This window comes from Aotus nancymaae, unplaced genomic scaffold (genome assembly GCF_030222135.1).
Source record: "Aotus nancymaae isolate 86718 unplaced genomic scaffold, 86718_ANA_hifiasm-v0.15.2.pri h1tg000064l_1, whole genome shotgun sequence".
Classification (NCBI taxonomy): Eukaryota; Metazoa; Chordata; class Mammalia; order Primates; family Aotidae; genus Aotus; species Aotus nancymaae.
Window position 1 is genome coordinate 23,310,994 of NW_026988479.1, and position 14,386 is coordinate 23,325,379.

At 35.2% G+C, this 14,386-nt stretch overlaps 1 protein-coding gene and 1 pseudogene across 1 annotated transcript; one reads left to right on the forward strand and one right to left on the reverse strand.

Moving 5' to 3' along the window:
• The first annotated feature begins 2,302 nt into the window (after nucleotides 1–2,302).
• SPINK7 (serine peptidase inhibitor Kazal type 7) lies at nucleotides 2,303–5,814 on the forward strand. Its single transcript, XM_012450542.2, has 4 exons — nucleotides 2,303–2,424; nucleotides 3,249–3,274; nucleotides 3,992–4,116; nucleotides 5,525–5,814. The coding sequence occupies exons 1-4, from the start codon at nucleotides 2,364–2,366 to the stop codon at nucleotides 5,568–5,570; spliced, it is 258 nt and encodes an 85-aa protein (XP_012305965.2). The 5' UTR covers nucleotides 2,303–2,363; the 3' UTR covers nucleotides 5,571–5,814.
• A 6,017-nt stretch (nucleotides 5,815–11,831) lies between these two features.
• Nucleotides 11,832–13,107, reverse strand: LOC105715408 (nucleophosmin-like; annotated as a pseudogene).
• Between the last annotated feature and the right edge of the window lie 1,279 nt (nucleotides 13,108–14,386).

The following is a 14,386-nucleotide window of genomic DNA, read 5'->3' on the forward strand; positions in this document are numbered from 1 at the left end:
ATCCATAAGAGATTATATGCACAGTTGACCCTTGAATAAAATGGGTTTGAACTGTACAGTTTCACTTATATATAGATTTTCTTCTACCTCTGCCATTCCTGAGACAGCAAGATCAACCTTTCCTCTTTCTTCTTCTCCTTAGTCTACTCAAGATGAAGACAATGAAGATGAAAATATTTATGATAATCCATTTCCACTTAACTAATGTAAATATGTTTTATCTTTCTTACAATTTTCTTAATAACATTTTCTTTTTTCTAGCTTACTTTATTGTCAGAATACAGTATATTATACATGTAACATACAAAACGTGTTAATCAACTGTTTATATTATTAATAAGGTAAACAATAGGCTATTAGTAGTTAAGTTATTGAGAAATCAAAAGTTGTATGTTAACTTTTCAACTGTTGGGGGGTCAGCACCCCTGGCTCCCAAGTTGTTCAAGACTCAACTATATAATATGTGTGTGTGTCTGGAAAATCTAATTTAACACTCAAAACAACCTATGAAGTAAATACTATTTCTGTTGTAAAGATCACTAAGTATCAGATGTTAATCTAAATGCTAAAAAACACATAGTCAATATTTTCAGAAGAAAGATTCTAAATGAGATCTACTCAATGCCCATGCTCTTAACCACTAGATTGTATTGCCTTCCAAACTAATATAGGAATCAAGGTTTTAGGGGATTATGCAATATCATTTACTATTCACTTAATATACTTTGTAGATGCTATGTTTTAGAATGTACTTAAATAAACCTGCCAAGCATAATCTAGTGGGACAGTCTACTGCCTTCCCCAGATCTTCTTATATATGTCCTTAAGATCAATAAGTAAACTGCAGCCATTTGGACAATTGTGCATGGACAATACAGTTTACAATCTAATGTCAGCAACTCAGAGCATTAACTCTTGGTTTGTCAATAATAATAACATCACAATAACATTATATGCTTTAGAGCAGACTTTTACGTATATGGTTCCAATTATGTGAACTCTATTGTGGCTAACAAGAGGCCCTATTCGATTGGGATGAAACTCAGTCTCTGGGATGATCTCTCTGCTGTTTCCCAACTATTCTAGTTCTCCATCTGATGTTCAGGGGACAAGGTAAGACTGTGTATTAGTCTGTTTTCAAGCTACTGATAAAGACATACCCAAGACTGGGTAATTTATAAAGAAAAAGAGGTTCCACATGGCTGGAGAGGCCTCACGATCATGGCGGAAAGTGAATGGCATATCTTACCTGGCAGCAGGCAAGAGAGAATGAGAGCCAAATGCAAGGGGAAATTCCTTATAAAACCATTATATCTCGTGAAACTTATTCACTATCATGAGAACAGCATGGGGGAAAACACCTCCATGATTCAATTATCTCCCACGGGTCCCCCCAACAACATATGGGAATTAGGGGAGCTACAATTTAAGATGGGATTTGGGTGGGGACAGAGCTGAACCATATCAGGCTGATTGCACTCACTACATACATAACAAAGCATGTAATGGCTGTAAGACCACGAGGAGAAGTGACAGTAGCATTGCTCTGGGCTGAAAGTTTTCATTGCTAACATGAGAACTCCTGAGAACTCATCTTCACTTCACCTTGACTACAATATTTCAAATAGTGATCACTCTGTCCACTTGGCATCCACAGTTAAGGCAATGCAGCACGATCAGCTGACCACCATATATGTGTAGCTTGAGTAAGAAACAAAGTTTTAATTTACAGATATCTTGGGGTTATATGTTATCACAACATAACCAAGCCTTCTTTAGGCTCACAGCATGTAATGACTTATCCAAGATTATACAGGTAGAACATGTCAAAAGTAGTATGCTAATGCTCTTCCCCATACCTCATAAATGCTAATGTCACTGTTCCTTCTATTAGGTCTCAGTTTGCTTCATTGGTTCATTGCCTCAAAAATAAACAATATCTCCCCAGGTGCCAAGATATAAACATAGGTGTAATTAGTCTAATCTGGGTTTAATCAATTCCAGTTTTGTAAAATAAAAGAAATTTCCACTTATTTTATAACTAAGCCAAGAAGCTCATACTTAATCTCTTCTAGTATATAAAGTTCAGAATTCTTAACAGTCCCACCTTTGGGGCAGAAAGAAAATACTTACCTCAATTAACCAAATCACTGGTCAGATAAGAAGTAGCAGTTAAGTAACAAGGACTGTAACACAACCGCCCAGGGTGTGACACTGTGCTTTGAGATCCTCTGGATGACCTCATAGGAAAGGTGGAGAACCAAGCCTTGCACATATATAAACATGACCCCTTTCCCAGGACATGGTCGATGCAGCTGTAGTGACAATCTCAGAGCAGCCTCTGCACCACAGCCATTTCCAGCATGAAGATCATTGGTGGTCTCCTTCTGCTCTGTACAGTGATCCACTTCTACAGCAGCTCAGGTAAGTTAAGGTCAGACAATGCGCTATATAGCCATTAAGTTTGTTTTCACAAATAATCCCTCCTGGGATGTGAGCATCTCAGAAACATCTGGTTGTAAGAATTTAAAGTGTAATGGTTTGTAATAGAATTTTATATTCCGTCTGTATTTTGAGAGACTTGAGTCTAATGTCTTCACTTTCAAGGATTCTTACTTGCATCCATAGATCAAAAAATGATCTAATTTATCCATAAGTCTTCCATTTCATATGTTCATATGGACACTGGAAGTTGTGAGTGTTATTAGATACACTATTCCTTAGTGCCAAGATACAGAAAAACTTGGATGTCTTCCTAAATCAGTTTGGAGGGATTAAAATAAAACACAATTCTCAAAAAGCCAAGGGTCAACAATTAGGCTTTTCTGTTGAGAAAAATTAATTTAAGTGTTTCCAACCCCTAAAGACATTCCAATGCATTTTTTTATATCAATTAGGAAGGAAAGGATATCAAAGGTGATCCTTCAGGCTCTTAAGAGTGATGATTTTCATGCTGCTTATTGCTACCTGACTTTGGCCAATATCAAAAACACTATGAGGTTCAGAAAACATCCCATGATCAATAAATAGAGGAAATTTTGATAATTCTCTTGCCTAAACCAAGGGTTAATCTAACCCATTGGCCATTCAACTTCCTCAGCAAACAACTATGATTTTGCATAAGGATGGAGAGTGTGCTGAAATTCATTGCCAGAGAAAATGTAATTATATAGAATGAAACTTATATTAATTAATGAGATGTAAAATTTGCTTTATTTTTAACATTTTCATCTGTATCTCTTTTTCAGAAGCTGCTAGTCTGCCTTTAACAACAGTGAGTATGTTGAATACCATTTTAATACCAATACCTATTGACTGTCATTTAGCCAACATATATGGTGGATAAACTCAGTACATTTAGGAGGATTCGAGAGGGAAGCAAACACACGTGGAGAAATGGTATCTGCTCTCCAGAAGGCAATTGAAGAAATATGACATATCTATAAACAACCATATTTTTAAACTGTTTTTTAAACATTCCAGAGTTAAAGGAGGGAGAGCTGCATTCCAGCTGAGAAGTTGGTGATGTTTTCCTAAAAGGCATAACATGTAAGAGGCGGGGCAAAAATACCCTGATAAATTGCACAGGCTCTGGATTCAAATACTAGCTCTAATACTTACCAGCATTTACCTTGAACAAGTTATCTGTATTTCTAAGCTTTAATTTCTCCATTTATAAAGAGAGGTAACAGTAGAACTTACTCTATTTAGTTGTTTTGAAGATTAAACAACAAAATTAATGTAAGATTTAAGTTTAATGTCTAGCACAGAAATGCCCAGCAATTGTTAACTGAGTATAGTAGAAAAAAATAGAATACCGGTAGTACTAGTATTTGTCATAGTGATAATACTAGTACTTACAGAAGTGGTCAAGCAACATCTGAATATCTGAGCTGGGACTTCCAGCCCTTGTAGTACATCTAAGAGTGGCCAAGGTATCCTAGCTTGGGGTCTGGGAGAAAAACAGGACATTTGCTTGTGTATGACACAGGTGGACTGCAGCATTTACAAGAAGTATCCAGTGGTGGCCATCCCCTGCCCCATCACATACCTGCCAGTTTGTGGTTCTGACTACATCACCTATGGGAATGAATGTCACTTGTGTACTGAGAGCTTGTGAGTACCTCATAAGAAGAAAAAGAGATCTAAACCCGCGCTCTCTACTACGAATCCCTCTTCTTTCCAGCATCCAGCTTAAATCTCTATAAACTATAATTTATAATTATTCCCACTCAGAACAGAAAGTGGGGATACAAAACTGACTGTTGCACAATCAGACAGGGTAGCATCGCCTGTTCTGCCAGCTTATACTGGTCCCATCCCATCACAGAGCCTCCAATTCCTGTCTGTCAATTGTGGGAATCCAGTAAGACTGTGAATTCTTAAACTGCTGTCCCAGAGCACAGAGGTTCTATAGTGACAAGTCAGGAATCACCATTAGGGTTAAAGGGACCATATAGGGTAGTTTACGACATAAAGTTTAGCTTTGACTATATTAAGTAGTGGAGTGCCATGTTCTTCATGTTTGAATAAAGGACTCTGAACTTCCTACCCCCAAAAAATAATTGAAAACCACTATACTACCTGACTTCTAAGATACTTAACAGTCTCAGTGCTGCTTGATTCTTAGACACGGTGTGTCTAGAGGTTTTTTATCTTCAAATTCCTAGAAGCTCTAAGTATCTGTAGCTTTAAGGGGGAATAAGGCTACAAAATAAAGGCTACAAAAATGATTGATTTTCCTTTATCTAAACTAAGGAATACAAGCTGTCAGTATTTGGACCAGAATACCATAGACATGTTTTGTATAGGTATTTTCTTTGGCCAACACAATGTTTTTGCAGAAATGTAGCTGGGCAGATGTCGCTTCTTTGGTACAAGACATGCAAATTGCATTTAACTGTCTCATACCAAGTCCACTGTGATCATTGTTAACTCTTTTAGGCCACTGGATTTTGGACACTTAGATCTTGTGTTTTCATCTTTGTGATTACCTTAATAAGTTAGAAATCAAACCCTGAGCCCAAAACGATATGTCTATGTATTTATTCCTATTTGGGAGGTTTTATTTCACAAAAGGGAAAATTCTGTCACATAGGTAGACGGGGAAACTAGCGCTTGACCAGGAAACTAGCTGTTTTCAAGGGACACTGAAGGAAAATATGGTGAAAGTCCTCACTAATGCAGGATCCAGCTTCATCAAAGGCCTTGCTGACCAGAAAACCTGAGAGATAGGCCCCTCAATTTTCTTTGTCAGAATACTCTTTCTTTGTTGTTTTAAGACACTGGGTGATCAGTGGGTCTGGAATCAGAGGAGGCAGGAAAGGGGTGGAATTATCACTGAAACAGGGAAATTCTGCTTCTGTCAGAATGTGCTTTGGCAAGAAAATTCATTTCTGAGACTCAGTTTCCTTATCTGTAAAATGAGGTTCTGCCTCATAATCTCTGTAGTTCCTTTCAGCTCTAATATTACATAAAATTTCATCTCGTGTTAATGAATCTTGTGAACTCTGTCTTCCCTTAGGAAAAGTAATGGAAAAGTTCAGTTTCTTCACGAAGGAAATTGCTAAATTCTCCATGGACATGGATAGAAAGGAATGATATCATCATCATCATCTTCATCATCTCCAGGCTCTGATTGACTTTCTTTCAGTTTTACTGATGTTCTGCATCATCGGGGACAGAGCCAGATTCAGAGTCATCTTGATTGAATGGAGAAAGTTTCTGTGATACCCCTACAAATGCATGCCTTACTGACAGACTGGCTTCTTTTTTTTTATTTAACACATCGATAAAAAGCTAATCTCCCAGAAAGTTTATCTTTACTTCTGTTTGTGTTTTTCCTTAGATCAGAGTATAAAATATCACAATTATAAAGAAAAATTGAAAAACGTGCAAGTCTTGTTGTTTAGGAAAAACTTTTGTACAAAGAATCCCAATCAGCTTCCAAGAAACACATGCACATGAGCACGCATACGTGTGTGTGTGCGTGCATGCATGCACACGCACGCACACACCCCCCCACACACACACAGAAAATACATAGACATAAACCCACAGAAACACCAGTGAACACCACACCTTCTCCTGGAGTCTTTGTCCACTGGAGACAAGTCTATATACCATACTGTTGCTTTACATTGATCTCTTTTTTAAAGATCCTTAAAAGAGAACCTCTCTTGTTCCAGGAAGTCATTTCTAGAAGGGAAGTTTTTCTCCTATTTCTTTCCAGAAACATACCACAATTTCTCATAGGCCAGCTCTTCTAGAGCACTGATGGAAAAGGCACTGCTTCAAGAGGAATCATGTCCATTGTTGTAGAGATCTGAGTGTTGGGATGTTCTACTTGTCTAGAGTTGAAAACTACATTCGTGAGGCTATCAACCATCATGGCCAGTGAGACTATATAACAAAAAAATTCACCCTTTTTGCCAATTAACAGACTTTTCATTATTTAAAAATGAATATTCTGTCTCCATTGAAATTTATTTTCTCTAGGATAAAAATCTCTGGTTAATTCAACTGTTTTTTCCTAAGCATTATTTCTTTTATAGTATTTCTATCCTGGACCATATTCCTTGGATCTGTTACAATTAGGCATTGCCCATCTTAAAATATGTAGCTATGTTGTCCAAAAATAGACTAATCACAATTTTTTTGTCCAACAGATACAGAGAAAGTAAAACTATCACCTCTTTCCTAAACCTTTTTGTCTATTAATGCAGCCTAACGTACCAAAGATCATGATTATAAGAAACATCATTAGAATAAAATCTGATATCTTTGCAAATACCAGCTTTGCTGCATAAGAATAATGAGAAATGAACTAAAATAAAGATGCCAGGATTCCACCCTACAAATTATCATTCAATAGAACTGAAGAAAGCCCTAAAAAATCTAATTTTTTAATTGTTATATATTCAGAATTAGAAAATTCAGAGATAGACGTCTGACCCAGCTCAATACAAGAGGGTCCCAGCAGAAAGCAACATCACTACTGCATGAGATTAACAGGAAATATCTCTTAGAGAAGGTGAAATTTGATTTGAGCCCAGTGTGGCAGAACCATGGTTATTCACCAGAGTCCTTTCTGACAAGTGAGAACAGAACCCAACCTCCACTTGTCTTACTAATTAGCTCATAACAACTCACCCTCTCCCAGCAGCCTCTGTGCAGATCTATGTAAATAAGGTCTATTTGCACAAGAGTTTAGCCAGAACATTGAATCAACACAGTATCCACAGGAAAAAAAAAAAAAAAATCTTCTCCAAAATGTTGGTCACATTTTGCTTGTCTCTTCATTCTGGTATTTTGGTTTGTCTCTGGTAAGGGTCTGGTTGTTCATGAACACTCCCTGTCTACTATCCATAAAGTCTAGGACCATCCTTAGGGGAAAAAATGGTGAGTGCTAAATCATTTCACAAAACTGTCTGATGGAAAATGGAAAATAGTTTTTACATTGACTGCAAATTTAAAAAACTCTTTGTCTGCAAATTATTTTAAAGAACAAATTTTGGTCCTTATCTTTTTCACTGTTTTCTTCTTTTCTAGATATTCTTAGTGACACTAAACATAAGTTTAGTTTGAGTCTGTATATTATTTATCAAGTTTTGTAAAAGTTGTTTTGAAGCTATTGCATTCATTTAAATTGTTAAATCTTGTTTTCAAACAGAATTTTATCATTTATATAACATTTTCATGAGAATTTCTTAATTTTATTCTCTGAGGTAGGATGGACTGATGCTATTATCTGTTGTTTGTTTGTTTCTTTGTTTTAGCAAATGAGGGAAATTAAGCTAGAAAGCATTGGTGGGGATCTAGGAGTCAATGCCATATATTCTAATTCCAAGTCTAAATCCAACCCTCTTTTCACTATGCCACCCTGATTTTCAATATCAATGTGATATCATTTACTTAAAATCTAGAAAAAATAAGTTATAACTAAAATATATTTACATTATGTCTAACATATGACCTGTATGAGCAAAAATCAGTTTTGAGAAAGAATCAATGAAATTGAGATCGTTACTTAGCCACAAAGAAAAGCCACAAAAAACAGTTGATGATAAAAGACTGATTTTTTTGTCACAAATTAATTATTCAGTAGGAAGCATTAATTATGTTTCCTACTGAATAAATAATTGCAGGAAATAGTTTGCAGTGATCAACTTGCGTGAGTAAAAATAAAGATATTTTATATTGAGCATTTCCTCATAATGATCTTATACTACTCAAAAGCCCTAGTAATTTTTTTGTCTAACATTCAAATAATCTAAGATAACAATGGCTAGCATTTAGTTTACACTAGAACTTGTGGAACATGTTTTATGTTTGTTATTTCATTTATTCCTCTCAATTAAACTATGAGAAATTTCCTGTTATCCACTGAGATTTGGCAAGGGTAAAACATTTATAGAAAACCACAAAGTTAGTTAGCGTTTTTTGACTTGATGATTTGACTTTATACACCATGTGTTTAATCACTGTAGTCTATAGCCTGTGTGCATGAAAGCTCTCTTTCTTCTTGCAGATACACTGTGATAGATATGTTGATCATGACACAAGTATACTCTTATGCTGGGAGCCTATCTTTACCCCTGTGTGTGGTGCACATAGAAATACTTATGTCAATCCCTGCCTACTGTACATGAAGATCAGGTGAAGATATCAATGGAACCATGGTATAGAATATGCACAAAATATACATCTTTACTTTAATAATTCCTCATTGTCAGGAATGGAAGATAGCCAGTCAAAGGCCTCAATTTATGGATAGAGACATTGAGCTCCAAAAGCTGAAAATGCTTCATTGCTTATGTGGAAGACCAAGACAAGAACCCAGGTCTGCTTATTCCCAATCAACCCAGGAACCAAGTACTGTTTCCAGAGTTTTATCCACTTTATCTTAGGACCCCTGGAAATCAAATTCCTTCTACTATGATATGACCTAGTGTGTATATATATATATATATATATATATATATATATATATAAAGCACTTTATAGTTTACAAAATATTTTCATAGCCCAGTTGAAGGACTGTAAGTGGCAGATGGGTCTACTGGCTCAGGATCTAAATAATGTTTGTTCTGCAAACTTACATAAGAAAGCTAAGGAAACATGCAGCTTCATTAGTAACCTGGGCAGGCTTAGTTCTGCAATCTATATAACATCCAAAGCAGACATTAGGCTGTTGATAATGCTGACACTTTTCTTCCAGAATTTATCAAAACTCATGACCTTAAAAATATCCCTAATCTTTCTGAAATTGAAGTCTAGATTTGTTCTACAATGAACACATTCCCAGAATCCTTTTAATATTTATAAATGATATTTAAAAATAGTTATTGCTTTTCAAATTTTAAAACCCACCTATAAGCAAAATATAGAAGACACAATTATGGAATACAGAACAGAACATGCATATTTTTAATGTATGAAATATAAAAGTAAAAATAGAGGTGAAAAATCGCTAGACAAAAATGCTGATTGAGGGAAGTTATGGAGACAGATGAGGTACATATTGGACTATGAGATACTGTCTAAAGATGGTGATACAGAAATAGTGACTAAAATACATACTTTCGGTTATAAAGTTAACAAGCAGAATTTTTTAAAGTCATGATATACCTATCAAAAATTGGGAAGAATGAAAAGAAAATGTAAATTAATACTTTTGTCCTCCATATATGGGAGTCAATAAATAATTCTAGCTCAAAAGGCAATAGATGTATATTATTAAAAATTATGATGGCAACAATCTAAAAACAGAATTTGCACAAATTAGTTCCTACACTGAAGTGTGATGTTGATGATAAGACTGATTTTTCTTCATAGACTACTTAATGTCAATGGAATTTATAAGTATTTCTTACAATGACATACATATTAACTTTCTTTTCTTCTTTATTCTTAGGAAAAGTACATCTTTTCCACATGAGAAGCTGCTAACTTGCCATAAATATAAATGTGGAGTAAGTTTGTTTTAAAAATTTTACCTTTTGAAGTTTAGGTATTGAATGATTTCATTCAGATTTGTTTCTCTGTGCGATCATCAGCAATTGCATCTTTATGGTCTTTATCATCCTTCTCATCATTGTTTTCATTATAAAACCCTACCAAGCAGCTCAGGAGAACACAATAAACCTAGACGACTTGTGGGCTTAACCCAACCTGAACATTTATAAGATATGTCGCCCTGGGAAGGTAATTTAATGTGTATCTAAAGTATTTATTTCCTTACTTATAAAGAGAATAATCACCCCAATTAGACATGTATATTGTGATGGTCAGATGAGATAATGTATGCAAACATGCTTTGTAAACTATAATGTCCTATAAAAATTTAAAGGAACAATTATGATCTGAATGCCCATCCTTCTCCAATATTTACTAAGGCCTAAAATATATGTCACCTTCTTTGCAACATGCTTGGCATATTGAAGACATATAACCAGTAATTTTTCAAGTTTTTTTTTCCCTTGCTTGAAAATAACATTTCTATTCATTATAAATTGATATTAGAAAGTGTAAAGGAGAATGTATAATTTGGAACATACAAAGATTAAACACATTTGTTTATATAGTTTGCCCCATTAAAACATGGCCTATTGAACTAAATAGCATGCGTTTGCAATATAAAATGATATATTTACATAATCACAAAGAATATCCTCATAAAATTTTTATTGATTATGCAAGAAAAAGAGTAACTTTATAGTAGAAAAACCTTTCAGACACTGCCCATACTCAAGTGAACAAAGTTAACATCTTTAATGACAGGCAAATCAATACCATATATACTGTATGAAAAGATACAATATGCAGAACACAGAATAATGTTTGGATTTCTCTGACAAAAATGCATAACCTAAATATAATCATTACGAGATATTAGACAAGCTCAAATTCAGAAACATTCTACAAAATCACTGGTCCATAACTTTCAAATCCAAGAAAGGGCTGTTTCAATGTTATGCCTTGAAGAAGGCTGAAGAACATGACAGTGCATGATCCTGAATGGATCTTATTATTATTATTGAGAAACAATTCGCAAAGCATGAAATTCATGGCTTTTCTGCACCCTCGAAGAGAGAGAGAGAGAGATTCAAAATTCATGTTTTTAAAGTGTATATTTCAGTAGTTTCTGGTCTGTTAACAAAATTGAGCAATCTTCACCACTATCTAATTCCAGGACATTTCATCACACCAATTAGAAACTATGCCATTATCAGTCACTCCTATCCACCTGCCCCCAACCATCTTCCCAACCCCTGGTAACCACTAATCTAATTTCTGTCTGTGGATTTGCTGTTCTTGATGTTATATATAAACATAATTATACAATATGTGCCTTTGTGTCTGGCTTCTTTTACTTAACATAAAATTTTCAAGATTAATCCATGTGGCATGTATCAGTACTTCATTCCTTTATATAGCTGAAAAATATTCCATTCCATTGCATAGATATATGACATTCAATCATTCATAAATTGATGGATAGTTAGGTTGTTTCCAATTTGGGGTTTTATAATTAGCTGCTATGTACATTCATGTACAAGTTTTGTATGGCCATGTTTTCAATAATCTTAAATAAATTCCTAAGAGTGGAATTGCTAGTAATGCTATGTTTAACTTTTTGAGGAGATACTACACTATTTTTCAAAGCAGCTTCACCATTTTACATTTTCATTTTCATTTATACCAGCAGTGTATAATGGTTCCAATTTCTCTACCTATTCACCAATACCTCACCTGTTTTTTTTTATCTTAACCATCCTAATTGATGGGAAGTGGTAACTGATTTTGATTTTTTTAAACTTTATTAAAATACTGAGTTTTATTTCACATGCATATTTTTGTCTCCCCACCATTTCCATGTCTGGCCACCACTACTATGTCCTATCATAACATTCCATACATACTTAAAACCAAGCAAAGGGTGGAGTTCCATCTTTAAAAACTATAGGCATTTTGGACAACACATTCTTGGCAATGGTATCTGGACAACATTTATCAAACACGGTAGGGAAAATTCTCACTCTGCATTATAAAAAGGACAGCCAGATATCAACTGTTACAGAAATGAAATAAGATGGAAAATTTTTAACAAATTGTTTAAACTATTTTCTTAAAGAGACTTCCTCCACTGCCAGAGATCTTGACTAGCCTCCTGGTTAGTCATCCGGAAGCAATTATTCACATAATTGATGAACTTGGCTTCCACTTTGGGAAGAGAATCATCTTTTTCTATATTTGCTTGCATTTTTGCTCTAATGTCTTCTACAGAAGTAGGTCCTTTTGGTGTTTTAGGATTTTTTTCCTGTTTTTTGAAGGATTCTTGTCCTTTTGATCTTGGTGTTGATGATGGTTTTGAGTCTTTTCCAGTCTGATTTGATTTTTGTGCATTTTTGGCTGGAGTATCGTGTATAGATTTCTTCACTGGCACTTTTTCTTCAGTTTCCTCATCATCGAAATCATCATCATCATCATCATCTTCACCATCATCATCTTCATCAGCAGCAAGTTTTACTTTTTTCTGTGGAACCTTGCTACCATCTCCAGGAGCAGACCACTTTCCAGACATACTTAAGAGTCTCACATCCTCCTCCTCCTCATCTTCTGACTCTGCATCTTTCTCCACAGCTACTAAGCGCTGTCCATTGATATGCATTGGCCCTGAACCACACTTCAATTGTAAGACCACTGGTGGTGCTATTTCAAAGCCCCCAAGGGAAACGTTGGCTGTACAGACATTTTCCAAGTTGCCAGTGTTACTTTAATTGGACTGCCTTTGTAATTTATTGCCTCTGCTTCAACAATGTGCAACTCATCCTTTGCACCAGCTCCTAAACTGACCATTCTTAAAGATAACTAGTGCTCATTTTCATCATTATCCACCTTAAAGTGATAATCTTTGTCGGCCTTTAGTTCACAGCTGAAAAGATAGTTCTGGGGCCTCAGGGGGCTCATGTCCATGTCCATCGAATCTTCCAGCGGGTGGCAACACGCACTTAGGTAGAAGAGAAGGTGGACGGAGATAAACGACCACTGCTCAAAAGAACAGCCGCTCAGGACGGACTCACACCAGTTGATTTTGATTTTCATTTCTCTAATAACTAATGGTGTTAAGGGTCTTTACATTGCTTTTTGACCTTTTGTATTTCTTTGAAGAAATGTCTATTCAAATACTTTGCTCATTTTTAATCAGACTGCCTTTTTATTATTGAGCTGTAGATTTTTATATATATTCTAGATACCAGTGTCTCATCAGATACATGATTTGCAAATATTTTCTCTCATTCTGTGAGTTGTCCTTTGAGGTACAAAATCTTTCAATTTTCATGATGTCCAATTTACCTATTATATCTTTTGTTCTTGTTCTATAAGTGTCATATTTAAGAAATCATTGCCTATTCGAAGGTTACTAAGATATACACTTTGGGTTTTTTTCTAAAAGTTCTTTCATTTTAGATTTTACATGTAAGTCTCTGATCCATTCTCAGTTTTGTTTTTGTTTTTGTTTTGTTTTTTTGAGACAGAGTCTCACTCTGTCACCAGGCTGGAGTACAGTGGTGCCATCTCAGCTCACTGCAACCTCCACCTCCAGCGTTCAGGTGATTCTCCTGCCTCAGCTTCCCAAGTAGCTGGGACTATAATCCATTTTCAGTTACTCTTTATATGTGATATCTCACATTATTTTGCATGTGGATATCCAGTTCTTCCAGCCTGAATTTTTGAAATTATTCTCCAAAGAATTGTCTTAGCACCCTTGTCAAAAATCAATTTGCCATATATCCAAAATATACAATGGACTCAAACAATTAAATAACAAAAAAATTATATTAAAAATGGGCAAAGGACCTGAATAAACATTCCTTGAAAGAAGACATACAAACGGTCAACAGATACATGAAAAAATGTTCAACATCTCTAATTATTAGAGAAATGCAAATTAAAACCACAATAACATATCATTTTGCACCTGTTAGATTGGCTGGCATAAAAAAGATAAAAGATAACAAGTGTTGATGAGAACGTGAAGAAAAGGAAATATGTACACTGTTGATGGGATTGTGAATTAGCATTGTCATTTGGAAGACGACATAAAGGTTCCTTAAAAACTAAAAATTAAATTACCATGTTATCCAGCAATCCCACTTCTGGGTATATATCCAAATAAATTGAAATTACACAGCAATTTTTACTGAAGTGGCAGTGCAGTAGCACAGCAACTGCTCCTTGCTGAGTTGAACAGGGCTAGCCCATAGGCAGTATACCCAGAGTAGCAGCTCGGAGGCAGTTCTGGACTCATATTTATACCCACTTTTAATTATATGCAAATTCGGAGCCAGCTTATGCAGCAATTTCAAAGATGAGGGTGGTA

Excerpts from the sequence above, each read along its gene's own strand:
- SPINK7 (XM_012450542.2), top strand. The coding sequence starts at position 2,364 with ATGAAGATCATTGGTGGTCTCCTTCTGCTCTGTACAGTGATCCACTTC. Across the intron at positions 2,425-3,248 it reads CCACTTCTACAGCAGCTCAG|AAGCTGCTAGTCTGCCTTTA; the intron begins GTAAGTTAAGGT and ends TCTCTTTTTCAG. Across the intron at positions 3,275-3,991 it reads CTAGTCTGCCTTTAACAACA|GTGGACTGCAGCATTTACAA; the intron begins GTGAGTATGTTG and ends TGTATGACACAG.